The sequence below is a fragment of the Gossypium hirsutum genome, chromosome D12 (genome assembly GCF_007990345.1).
Source record: "Gossypium hirsutum isolate 1008001.06 chromosome D12, Gossypium_hirsutum_v2.1, whole genome shotgun sequence".
Lineage (NCBI taxonomy): Eukaryota > Viridiplantae > Streptophyta > Magnoliopsida > Malvales > Malvaceae > Gossypium > Gossypium hirsutum.
Window position 1 is genome coordinate 47,081,485 of NC_053448.1, and position 13,723 is coordinate 47,095,207.

Genomic DNA, 13,723 nt, shown 5'->3' on the forward strand with positions numbered 1-13,723 from the left:
TGTATTGCATTTTTGCACATCCTGGGAGGAGGAAATAAAGCTTAATGATTTTCATATTTTTATTATATAAAAAAAAGTTTTTGCAAGTATGAAAATTCATTTGAGTAAATTATGAGAAAATGATTAGAACATTTTAAGAATTTACTTTTAAATTTTCTTGGACAAAGAGATATAGCAACCTTACAATAATTTGAGTTCTTATGTTTTGAATGCAAATTTGTAGGACTTTTGAAGCTTAAATTATCAAAATTTTATTTTAATGATTTATGGACATGGAAACCATTTAGACACATTTTAAATGGGTTATAAGGCTTCACTAAATGGTATAAAGAGCTTTGAAATGATATTTTAGCAAAATTGTCCATTTTGAATCCAAATTCAAGGAAATGTGCTTTCAAATTTTGTTTTTTAGTTTTCCTTGTTAATTTAAACCATTTGATCAATTGAACAAGTTTGTTTCATTATTTGAAAGTTGTTGGAAATAGTTCATATTGGTCAAAATCGTATTTTTCAAGTTTTGAATTCTTTAATGGTCATTTTCAAAGCAAAAATGAGTTTCTAAATACTTAAAGTTAAGTTTTTTTCTTATCCAAGTAGTGTAAGTTTTAGAGTATATTTGTTGTCATTAGATAGATCTAGGTTCATGTAGGTTATATATATGTGCATTTGTATGCAAGCATGCTTGTAATATGTGACATGTGCCAAATATGCCTTGTACGAAATGTATAGCTTTTTCCATATCAAGAAGAACTTCAAGTTTGGTTAAGAATTTTTGAAGTCATATTGCTTCTTTCATTGCCTCAAAAGCAACCACATACTCGGCCTCCATAGTAGAGTTAGTAGTGCAAGGTTGTATATTAGCCACATATTTTAGAATTATACACATGTTAAAATGCTTTGTATAGGTTTTAGGTATACTTGTATAAGGCTTTTGACATACTCATATTGTATTTTTTTTTGTTCCTAGGAGCATATAAAGGTGTATGGTCAAGTTATACTTAAGCATTTACTTAGGGGAGCATCTTAGCTTAAATTTTCCAATAAAAATACTTTATACCTCATCGATTTTTATTGAAAAACATTAGAATTTTCAAGAAAAAAGGTTAGTTTAAATATACATAGGGTTGAATCCAAGAATAGAAAAAATTAGGTTTAAATATATTAAAAGTTTGTGTATTCTTTTAAAATTTAGAATTTAATCCATATACTTTAATTTGAGACATAAACCATTGTACATTTATTTAAAAGTCTTGATCTCTCTGTTTAATTTTGTTGTTAGTGGTTGTCATAAAAAGATAAAAAAAAATTAGTCTTCAATTTTTGCAATTTTTTATCAATTTGATCCTTACCTTTTAAAAGTAAATAATTTTTTTTCCATATTATAAATAAAAACATAAAAAAATTAAAAATATATTTTTTTAAAAATCTAAAATTATGAAAAAGGTAGACACTATTTAAAATTCAAAAAATAGAAAATGAAAATTATCATTTTAAATATATATAAAAAATTTCTGAAATTCAATGTTGTCTTAATTGGACTGAACCAGCTAACCAGATCGATTGGACCGAAAATTGGCTAGGATTTTGATCCAATGAGAAGTAAAAAAGATCAGTTGACCCGTAAGCTGATATGAACTAATTGAATTTCAAAATGATTTTTATCTCTCATCGGATCGATACCCCAATCAATTTTTTATCCAACCGGTTCGATTGGCCGATTTGGTTTGATTTTAGGCAACATTGAATTTCAGAATTTTTATATATGTTTAAAATGATTTTTTATTTTCTATTTTTTGAATTTTAAATAGTTTCTTTCTTTTTTCATAATTTTAGGTTTTAAAAATATATATTTCTTTTAATTTTATGTTTTTATTTAAAATATGGAAAAATATTAATTTTAAAAAAAATATTTAGGGTAAGGACCAAATTGATTAAAAACTACAAATATTGAGGACAAAAAAGTTATTTTACTTTTTTTTTAACTTAGATGAAAAAACTGAAATATTTTAAGTAAAAATGTAGAATGACTCAACGTTTGAAAATTACAAAAAATGAGGTAGAGGATGGCTGAGTTAGGGTGAACATGTGTTTACACAAATACAATAACTAACAATTTAAATGGCCCAAAATTCTAACATAACCAGCTTCAGCTATCAAACATTATCTGAATACGAAAAACCATGCAACTTCATTCCCACTTACAATTATTTTATCCGCAATTAAAATTATCTGACTTTTCTCTATTTTATTTTAATTTCCAAATATTATTTGAAATTACTCATGCTCAATTCAATAATTTTAACTTACCTTTTAAATTTGGATTATTATATGAAAAATTCATTAAAAATAATTCAATAATCAATTGAGCCCTCAATCTAAAACAGCATCTAATTGAACTTTTAATCGAATTGATATTTTAATGTCGTTAACTTTGCCATATGGCACGTCATGGTTGTCCACATAGCGAAATTTAGTAATTTCTCTTCTTCTTTTTTAAATTCTAAAAAAACTTAAATCTTTTTATTTTTTAAAAAAAATAAAATTCATAAAAATATAAAAATGAATAAAATATTAAAATATTAAAAATAATATAAAATCATTTAAAAATAAAAAATAGAATTTTAAAATTTATAAAAATTATAATTTTTGTTATTAAAAGATCTAACCAAAGGCATGTGTTTATGATAATCATCAACCAGCAAAACACCATTGATTATTAAAAGAACATATAACCCGAAATGAAAATATTTGTTATTTTTCATCGAAAAAAACAGGTTTTTTTTTTCATCATTGTGTTGGACATTGAAACCCTGGAGGTGGAGTTTTACCACAGTGAATGAGGACCTGAAGATCTATGGGATTATAATATTGATATTCAAAAGCTTGGCTTTGATCGTAGTACAAAGGCAAATGGCAGTGTCTAAATTCAATAGCCCTTGTAGGATAGGACAACATGTGTCTTTCGCGCCGTTGGTGGTGGGAGGTGGCTTCACGATAGGAGGCGTTTGTGGGTTCACAATAGGTTGTGATGGTGGTGGTAGAATCGATGGTGTTGGTGGGTTCACAATTGGAAGCGATAGAGGTGGTAGAACCGATGGTGTTAGTGGGTTCACTATTGCTGGATTGGGGTAGACTGGTGACTTTGGAGGCAATGTTGGTGGTGATTTGACCAGCGGTAGTGGATAGTAAGGTAGCTTGGGTGTATGTGGCGAAGGCCACAACCGGTGGTTAGGGTGTATAAAAGTTCTAAATTTTTTTTATATATTTTTTAAAAAATTATCTTTTAAATTTTGTTGCAAAGTTTGAATTTTAGATTTTCTTTTATGATTTTTAACTTTTTTTTAATTTAAGAGAATTTATCAAATTTTGCCATGTGGCACGACTTTAATGTACCACGTGACAAAATTAACTACATTTAAGGACTTTCGCAGAAGTGTCGATTTGAGAGCTTAATTAATTATTTAAATTCAATTAAAAGTTGAAATAGATGTTACTTTCGATTGAGGGTTAATTTATTCTTAAATTATTTTTAATATAAGGGTTTAAAATCTCTTTTATACAAATTAATAAATCTTTGGAGATTTTGTTTCATGGTTAAGATTTAGAATTTAAAATAAAAATTAATTAATATTATAACTATGTTATAAACCATAGCTTATTTTATGTTTTTAACAATTTTATTAATTACTTATAAAGCACATTAAACTTATAACCTCGAATACGTGGCAAATGTTTAATATAAAATATATTTTTACCTTTTTGCTAGTGAACAAGGATGACCATACCCGTACTTGCATTAGGGTGTAGCACTTGTTTAATTATTTTTAACTGGATGGTCACTCTCAAAAGTGTTTGGTACAATAATTTCAGTAGCGCAAACCTCCAATTGTACATGGAAACATAGGTGAGGTCTTCAAACAAAGGCAAATACATTAACTGTTAGTGACTCCCAAATCTCAGACTTACACATAAGCATTTCACCGATGATGTACAGTATGTACACTAATATACTGCTTTAACTCTTTATTGGTCACATCGTCTACTAGCAAATGCTTCACCAATGTATCCAACTAAATATACTTGACTCTCTATTGATATCATCCTCATCATCGATTGGATAATGCTCAATTAACCTATTCATTTATGGATCTAAATCAAATTAAGCCACATCATTTGCAACAACTCTTTCTATTGGAAAACTCATGATTAGGGTTATATCTTCAAAGGTGATTGTTGTCTCATTGTAGGGATTTTTTTTGTTTGTTTGTTTCATTCGAATTAATCTGTTGTAAATACAACAAAAACAACATTCAAAAGTTCAAAGTCCCATAATGTAACATTTTCTACAATTGAAAACCGAAGTTTGACATCAAATCTAATGCTCACCACTAAGCTTTAAACATGTCTCCACGATTTAAACCTACTATCGCTAAGGTTGAGGCCATTTCATTTCCTTTCTTATCTTCCATCGAAAATACAACACTACCTACCTTCTCAATTTTCCTCTCAATATCTGCAAATGTTGATTGTAGTGACCATGGTCTCATCAACTTGTTTGCACACCAATTGAAAATCACATTAGAACCGATTTCTACAAACAATGAGTCATTTATCTTCCATTCCAAAGATATAAATACTTCCAATGCTAAAAGCAACGCTCCTACCTCTGCTGAATCAGCATCATTTGTTGCAATAAGACCTGAAAATAGAGCTCTTGCAACACCCTCCATATCTCTCAAAACACCTCCACAACCTGCACTATCATCATTTGCTATCCCACATACATTGAACTTTAAACATCCTTCCGAAGGAGGGCACCATATCGATGAGGATGATCTGGATTTAATTGTGTCTATCCCGCACCTATTCGAACAAATCCGCCAAGAGCTCTCCTGCATCAATAAACCATCATAGACAGACCTTATCCACAACAATGCCCTCATCTTTGATTGAAAAATCAAAGTTTCCATGGTCATCATCTTTCTTTCAAAGACAAGTCCATTTCTTACCAACCATACTGTCCAGCAGGCTGTCGAAATTGATATCAACCATAAGCTTTTACGAATACCAACCAATTTCATATTATAACACAATGTGTAGAATTCATCAAATCCTTCTACCGATTCCCATTCAGCCTCCCACCAATTGAAAATTTTATACCAAAATCCTTCAATAAATTTGCATTTGAAGAACAAATGGTTTGCTCCCTCCGGAACCCTTTCACACCATGGGCAACCGATCAAGATGTTTTGAATTTTCACCCCTCTTTTGATAAGAAATTCCTTTGTATGAATTCTATCAATGGCGAGCATCCAAAGAAAGCTTCGCACTCTCGGTGGTACCTTTAATTTCCATATTTTGTCAAAAGCAAAATTTATATCATCCTCTCCATCTATTATCAATAATTCAGAACACTTGCTTACTGTAAATTCTCTATTACTATCATGTACCCAACAAAGCCGATCCTCCACCCTAAGAACTAACTCTGTGCTACTCACTCTATCCTCCAATCTACGAAGCATCTCTTCCTCTCTTTCTAATAAGGATCTTGTAAAGAGCTCGTTCCATTTTACTCTACTAAATCTATTATTTCTCGAGTAATCTACCATTGTACCTCCCTTTTGTCTTGCTAAGCGAAACAACCTTGGAAATTCCAATTTTGGTAGATAATTACTGCACCATATGTCTACCCAAAACGTTGTCGTCCTTCCATTTCCAACCCGCCAACAAAAAGCTTCAGTCCCCACCCTTTTAGACACATGGGCATCTTTAGAATTCTCTACAATACCTCTCCAAACAATCGACATATCTTTTGAACAAGTCGTCCTAAATCACCACCGTTGCAAGCTCGAACCATATTTCGCAAGGATAACTTTTCGCCACAACATATTTTTTTCGATCACGAATCTTCAGCACCATTTAGCCAATAATGCTCTATTTTTTATTCCAATATTCACCACTCCCGCTCCTCCCTTCTCCTTTGGCTTGCATACCTGATTACAATTAATCTTATCCATCTTTATTTTACCATCCATACTCCCCCAAAGAAAATTCATCCTTATCTTGTCGATCTTTTTAATTACTGTCGTCGGAGCTTGAAATAATGACATGAAATAAATCGGTAAAAATGACAACACAGCATTGATTAACACTATCTTTGCATCTCATGAGAGCGTACGACATTTCCAACCCGATAATTTCTTTTTGAATCTTTCTATAATGGGGTCCTAAGTGACTACTCTCCTTAGATCCGCTCCCAATGGAATCCCCAAGTAATTGAAAGGCAAAGACCGTGTCTTGCACTTACATATTGCTGCCATTCAATATAATATTTCTTCATTTACATCGAACCCCACTAGACAAGATTTTTTGAAATTGATACTAAGACCCAAAAGGATTTCAAAACACCGTAGAATATATTTCGCGTTGCTCACCTCATTTTCATCTTCTCTTAAGAATAGTATAGTGTTGTTCGTGAATTGTAAATGAGTAAAAATCTGTCCAAGAATAACATTTTGAAAGTCTTCAATTAGCCCCAACTCCACAACTTTATCCATTGCCAAATGAAGCACTTTCGTCACTAAAATAAATAAGAATAGGGATAGCGAATCTCCTTGACGAAGACCTCTGTGGAATCTGAATTCGTTTGTGGTTGATCCGTTGATAATTATTGTTGCTCTCACCATAGATACACACTCCATAATCATCCTATCCATTTTTTCGCCAAATCCCATCTTGAATAAAACCAACTCCAATAAATCCCACCAAACACAGTCATATGGTTTAGAAAAATCCAATTTGAAGATCAGATTACCCCCTTTCATCTTTCTTCTTAATCGAGTGGATTATTTCATTTGCTATTAAAATTCCATCAAATATTTGTCTTTCTCTGATGAATGCACATTGAGTATCGCTCACCATCTCTCCAAAGACCTCCCTTATTCTTCGAGACAATACCTTTGCCACTATCTTGTACAAAGAGCTTACCAAACAAATTGGCCTAAAACCAGATATTTCGATTGGATTTTCAGTCTTTGGTATGAGTGTGATAAATGATGAATTAATACTCCTCTCAAGCTTTTTGGATATAAAAAAGTTTTTCATCAATCTAAAAAGATCCTCCTTTACAATCTCCTAGATTTAAAAAAAAAAAACATACACACACACAGAGGTTAAAGCCGTCCAATCCAGGTGCTTTCGATTCATCGCAGCTCCATACTGCCTCTTTAATCTCATCCATTGAAAATAGTGCCTCTAGTTTCAAAGCCTTCTCCTTATTTAGCTTTCTGAAATTCAGTTCCAAGTCCATTCTCCACTTCCTCACTGGGCAATTAAAATAATTTTTGAAACAATTGTACAGTCTCTCTTTCATCTCCTTAGGTTCATTGCACCAATGACTCCCTATTTTCAATCTATATACCATCTTCTTTTTAGCTTTGATCTCCATTGCTCTATGGAAAAAAGCTTAGTTAACAGCCCCTTCTTTTAACCATGTCATCCATAATTTTTGACGCCAAATTGATTCTTTAAATTTAATTGCTTCCCAAAGTTCAGTATTCAACTTTTTTAATTCCTCCGTCTCTAACTTGGTCAGTTTTCTGTGTTCGCTAGCTTCATCGATCTCCTTAATCCTATCTTCACTTCCTATAATTCTTTTTTCCAATACATTGCTGGCATTCTCATTCCACTTCTCGAGAGCTCCCTTGAGTTTTCACAATTTTACTGCCATACGCCCTTTTAGACTACCCATTTCCGACCATTCCTTCTCAATTAGTCTCTTACAATCTTCCTTTTTGAACCATGCATTAATGAACTTAAATGGTCTTGGTCCCCAATCGATTGATTCGTTTGCCAACAAAACTAGTATGTGATCCGATATCGATCTCTTTAATCCTTGCTGTTGTAAGTCTTTCAATTTAACCAACCAAGATTCCTCCGGTAAAAATCTATCTAGTCTACTACGTTTATTGTCGGGTTCAAACCAAGTGAACTTTTTCCCCAATAAAGGCAAATCAACCAGTTTGCATCTATCAATGAATTTTCTGGACTCCCAAGAACCCTTCTCTAAGCCCAAACAATTGATTCTTTCACTTTTATTTCTCACCACGTTAAAATCACCTCCTACAATCCATGTACAACTAAATTGGCTTCTCAAACCATATAGCTCTTCCCAAAGATTTTTTTGTTCTGGCAAATTGTTGGGTACGTATACATTAATCAATATCGCCCCCATCCCTTCACACAACCACTTTCCTTCGATAACAATGAATCTGTTTTCACAATACTCAATGTTGGCCTTAAAGAAACCCTTATCTCATACTGTAATCAATCCCCCAGACCTTCCTATTGCTGCAACAAATCTAAATTCAAAGTTGTCATCACCCCAAAATTTTCTAACTAAGTCCATTGACACCATTTCTAACTTAGTTTCCTGAAGAAAACAGACGTTCGCCCTTGTCATTCACAATAATCTTTTGACAGACTCTATTTTAGCTTCCGACCCCAACCCTCTAATATTCTAAGAGACAATTCTCATATTGTTCCTATCAAGCAAATTAAACAGACAAAAACCAACAAATCGACAACTCACCTGTTTTCCAGATTCCTTTTTCAATTTGCCTTCGATAGTTTCCTATTGTTGCCCTTTAATCCTTAATATCTCTTCAATTACGATCTCCTCATCGCCTTGCACACTAAAACTGAATTTTTTCCCCACTTCGCAAGTCTTCTTTGCTTCCTTTAGTATGACTTTTCTTCTATTGTTGATATCTGAGTATGGTAATAACAGATTTGCTATGCTTTTGTCGAACCTAGAATCCTCCTTTCCTTTCTCTTTTCTCGTCCCCCTATCCCTATTCAGTTTTTCCTTCGTTGTGAGAACTCTATCCTGTATTTTGCGCATAGATCGAATCCTCTTATTCAACACTTTCTTTATTCTTTTCTTTTGTTTTGCTAGGAAAAGTTCTTCAATTTCGGAACTTGTAACCTGATTCCTTGATCCCTCTGTTTCTGAAAATTTTGTTGATTTTTATTTTGAATTTGGGTTCCCTTCCTTGTCCGAATTCTACCTTACTTTCTCTGTTAAGCCCACTTCCCTGCCCACTTAAATTTGCGTTTCTAGCCCTCTATACTGATTCATTTCCATCGGCAGGCCCATATTAGAGATATCTTCATGCACTCAATCTACTAAGGCATTTGTTGCATCCCTTTCATCAGGTATACCCTCTTTTTTACTTAAAAAATTATTCTTCACATTAATTGCATCTGCCGACATTCTCTAATCCCCTATCCCATTTCCTTCATTCTCAATGCAGGGTGCATTAATTGTACCTCATTTTTTCATAAACCAACGAAATTTTTGCTTATGTGAAAAAAGAAAAAACAAATGATGGAAGGGGTATTTTATAGGTACGATAAAAAAATGATAATACAGAACTAAACACACATGTGCATTGAGCTCCATTACACACATTTATTAAAGTTTAGTTTTTCAAATAATTAAAATTTTCTTGATAACAGGAATACGGAAATACGATTTGAACTCATGTCAAATGAGTGTCTGGCAAGAATTTGATACCTTGTGGTCTTCTAGTATGTATTAAAATTAAACTTCCCAAATATTCAAAATGAAATACACAACACCGAAAAATGTTAAGATCTTATGTTAGTTACAATTAAAAAGCTCAATAGTTATCATTGAATGTAGATGCATTTATTTTATATGTGTGTTTTTTGTACTTATCAAGATCTTGAGCTAAAAATTTGATAATTGAACTACTTATAAGAGAACTCGAGATTCATAACTTTCAAGGTACTAAAACCCATATTTTAAAAAATAATTGGTTGGATACTTATTTTGATAAATAATTATAATTTTCACTATATTAAAATTTAAAAGAAAAACTAAAAAAAAAACTAAAAATTTCTTTTGTTTACTTATTAGTAAAATTTATTCTAGCAACCTTTCTCCAAAAAAAAAATCTACAAAACCTTTATGGACTTTGTTTTGGTTACAAAGAGAAAGCATTTGTTCTTCCTCGTATAATAGTTTAAAATACTACATACATACATACGTCCATGTATTACATATTAGAGGCTCGTCTCCATCATTTCTTGACGTCTCTTCAAAGAAAGCTGCTTCTGCAGTCTCATTTGTCGATGGAACCTTTTTATGAACAAGTCAGCTACTCGGTCTATCTCGTCTTCCAACCTAAACTCCTCCCCTGTATCTGTTTTTGAGTTCTTCACTATATCTATCACCGAACTTCCTGGATCCCCCAACTCCATTTCCCCCGACTCGAACAGAGAGTGAGTAAGGTCCGGGTATTTTTCTCCCGCCTCCGCCTCCGCCTCCGCCTCATCACCATCACCATCACCATCACCATACTCTTCTTCTTCTTGATCATCATACTTGGTCTCTGCTGTACTTGGAAGCCACATGGCATTATTACTATTGTAAAGAACGATTGCTTGACTTTGCTGATCTCCACAATCATCATCTTCTAGTTCTTTGGAGATTTTAGCATTGTGCCCCATCAAAGCATTCAGCTTCTCGGAGAATGAGCTCATCAAAAACTTCCTGTTCTGAAGCAAGGAGAAAATGACGAGGCGCGTCTTGATGGCTTTTGTTTTGCTCTTTAAAGCCATGGTTTTGGCCTTAGCCATTGTGGTTAAACCTGCTATTATCTGCTTCAACAACCCAGTTGATTTGTTCTTCATCTTTGGAAATAAAATAAGGATTAAACCAAATCAGTAAGGTGTTGAAATGGAGAGATATGTAAAGCAAAGCTGAAGAAACGAAGGAATGGTGTGGAATGAAGGGTGTGAAGGATTTATATAACGGCTAAATGCCTTAATGGATGATGAAATGATTGGTTTGGTGGGGGAAACAGAGGGAGGAAGAGTGGGGGCTAAGAAAAAGAAAAAGGCATTCTAGTGAAAGCTAAAGTTAAAAAAAAGTAGAAATTAGGACATAATATGTCCAAAAAAAAGAAATTAAGACATAAAGGTAGGGACAAGTGGCATCATAGCACAGCTTTGATTGTGGTTGGGAGGTTTCCTAAGCATATAATTTTGGCTTCTAGGTTCCCTGCAGTTTATTAGATTAGTGTGTCAGTGGGGACACTTCGTTTGATACGTATGCACTCCAACATCGTGCAAGAATTAAGAAACGTTGAGAAAATTATTAGTGTCGGAATTTTCTTCATTTATCAGGCCTAAGAATTGGGGTCAATAAATCATTTAATTATTTTTAAATTTTGATGTAGTTGTTAATAGAATAGATTTAGTGTTAATTATAAATCTTTTTAATTTGTTACATGTCATTTGATGGTAATATTATTTTTAGATTTTAGGTTTGATTTGATAAAAGTTAATTATTAATTTTTATCAAATCAAATTAAACACTAAAAAATTAACATAATTATTTTTAAATACTAAAATATACAACTTTAACTAAATACATGTATCACATTAAAAAACACACAATACTATGTATTAAGCCCGAAAATTATACCATCTAGAAATTTTTGAGAATAAAAATGCTTATGATTCTAATTTTATAAGATCAACTTATTTTTTAACAATGGTCTATCTCTTCTCTAGTAGTAACATAAAAATTAAAATGCAAAGTATATATTTTGGAATAATATAAAATGGAAGAAAATTTTCTTAAAATCTATTGGAATTCAAAATGTGATATATTTGGGAAAATTTTCAAATTGAATATTGTTGAGAATTTTACAAGCTTTGAATTTGTAAATCTTTTCGAAATTGTGAAACTATGCTGTTTACCATGAATGAGTATCCTATTTGTAGAGAAAGCCCTAGAAGAATACAAAAGTTTTTTCAAATATACTTTTTAAAAATGTTAAATCTTCTTATTTAATTAGAAAATAAAAAATAAAAACAGCTCAAAGATAAATTTGAATTGGATGATTCATGAATTATTATAATTTAACTTGCTAATTTTTTTTAATTTACCTTTAAATTATATTTTATTTAACAGCACTCCCAAGTTTTTAAGCTTGGGTATGCAAAATGGGTCATTTTCAACATTTCAAGGCCTGATATTGGTTGGCTAAAAATAAATATGGATGGTGCAAGACAACTGCAAACGAGATTTGTTGCAGCAGGAGGCATTATACACGATCATAATGGAGAATGGATAGCTGGTTTACCCACTATATCGGTGTCTTTTCTATCGTTGAAGCGGAATTATGGGAAATTTATAGTGAGTTGGTGCAAGCTTGAAATATGGGTGCGCGGAGGATTATTTTGAAGTAAACAGTTTAATGGCTATCCGACTAATTAATGGGCTGATGGTAGTAATATGATGTTACGGAAGGGAAAAATATTAAAAAAGTCAATTTTTTTTTAAATTTATCGAAATGGGCCCGGTATTTTATTATTTACCGGAATAGGCCATCTTCCCCTAAATCGCGTCCACGTCAGCGCGATATCAGGGGACGTGCCAGGAAATCGCGTCCACGTCAACGCGCTTTGCTAACATGGCAACAAATCGCGTCATCTGAAGCACGATTTGTGTCCACATCAGAGCGCAGGACGCGATTTTCTGGCACGTAGCGCGCCCTTGGGGACGTGATTTTGCCGTGTTTCCCACCTTAGGATTTTTAGGGTTTTTAGGATATTTGGAGAAACAAGTAAACAAATAAGGGATTAAGGTTTAGGGTTTCGTAATTAAATTAATTAAAATTTATCCAAAATTGGATTACGTTTCATGTTTATGGGTTTTTAAGATAAAATCAAAGCAGGATGATTTATTAGAAGGATTTTTGAAGTCGTGCCCACGTGTACGCGCTTTTACTACAGTAGGTCCTGGAAAAATAATTTCGACTTGACATTTCTGAGCAAATAGTTTAAAAAACGCTTTAAGCAAAATGCTTTATGAGAAGAATTTGTGAAATCACGCCCTCGTGGACGCGCTTTTGCTACAGTTGGTCCTGGAAGAAATAATTTCGAGTTGATGTTTTTAAGCAAATAGTTTAAAAAAATGCTTCAAGCAGGATGCTTTATAAGAAGAATTTGCGAAGTCGCGCCCACGTGGACGCGCTTTTGTTACAGTAAGTCCTGAAAAAATAAATTTGAGTTGACGTTTCTGAGCAAATAGTATAAAACAACGCTGCAAGCAGCATGCTATTTGAGAAGAATTTGTGAAATTGTGCCCTCGTGGACGCGCTTTTGCTACAGTAGGTCCTGGAAAAATAATTTACAGTAGGTCCTGAAAAAAAAAGGGTGGGAGTATTTATAGTTTTTTTTTGGACCGTTGGGGGGGCAACGGTCAAAAAATTGACCATTGCACTATTCATGCGTGGGGCAAAATCGTGTCCACGTCAGTGCGCTTTGCTGACGTGGACACAAATCGCGCTTCAGAGGACGCGATTTAAGGGAAAAGGGTTCATTCTGGTAAATAATAAAATATCAGACCTATTTCGATAAATTTAAAAAAAATTAAGCTTTTAATGGTAAATTACCCGTTACGAAATATTCTACATCAAGACGGGGGTGTTAAAGAGTGTTTCAAGTTCACCGTGAAGGCAATATGGTAGCAGATAAAATAGCTTCATTGACGTTTCTAAAAAAAATGGACATTCATATTTATAATCAATCATCGGGTTCAAATTCTGTCCCACGACATACAATGTCATACATTACCTACAATGATGTTTATTTAACCATCAATATTTCCTTTTTATTAAAAAAA

At 32.8% G+C, this 13,723-nt stretch overlaps 1 protein-coding gene across 1 annotated transcript; it reads right to left on the bottom strand.

Annotated features, from left to right (window-relative positions):
• Window positions 1–9,910: 9,910 nt before the first annotated feature.
• On the bottom strand, window positions 9,911–10,872 carry LOC107946211 (uncharacterized). The gene has a single exon (XM_016880442.2). The coding sequence runs from the start codon at window positions 10,717–10,719 to the stop codon at window positions 10,090–10,092; it is 630 nt and encodes a 209-aa protein (XP_016735931.1). The 5' UTR covers window positions 10,720–10,872; the 3' UTR covers window positions 9,911–10,089.
• Between the last annotated feature and the right edge of the window lie 2,851 nt (window positions 10,873–13,723).

Excerpts from the sequence above, each read along its gene's own strand:
- LOC107946211 (XM_016880442.2), bottom strand. The coding sequence starts at position 10,719 with ATGAAGAACAAATCAACTGGGTTGTTGAAGCAGATAATAGCAGGTTTA.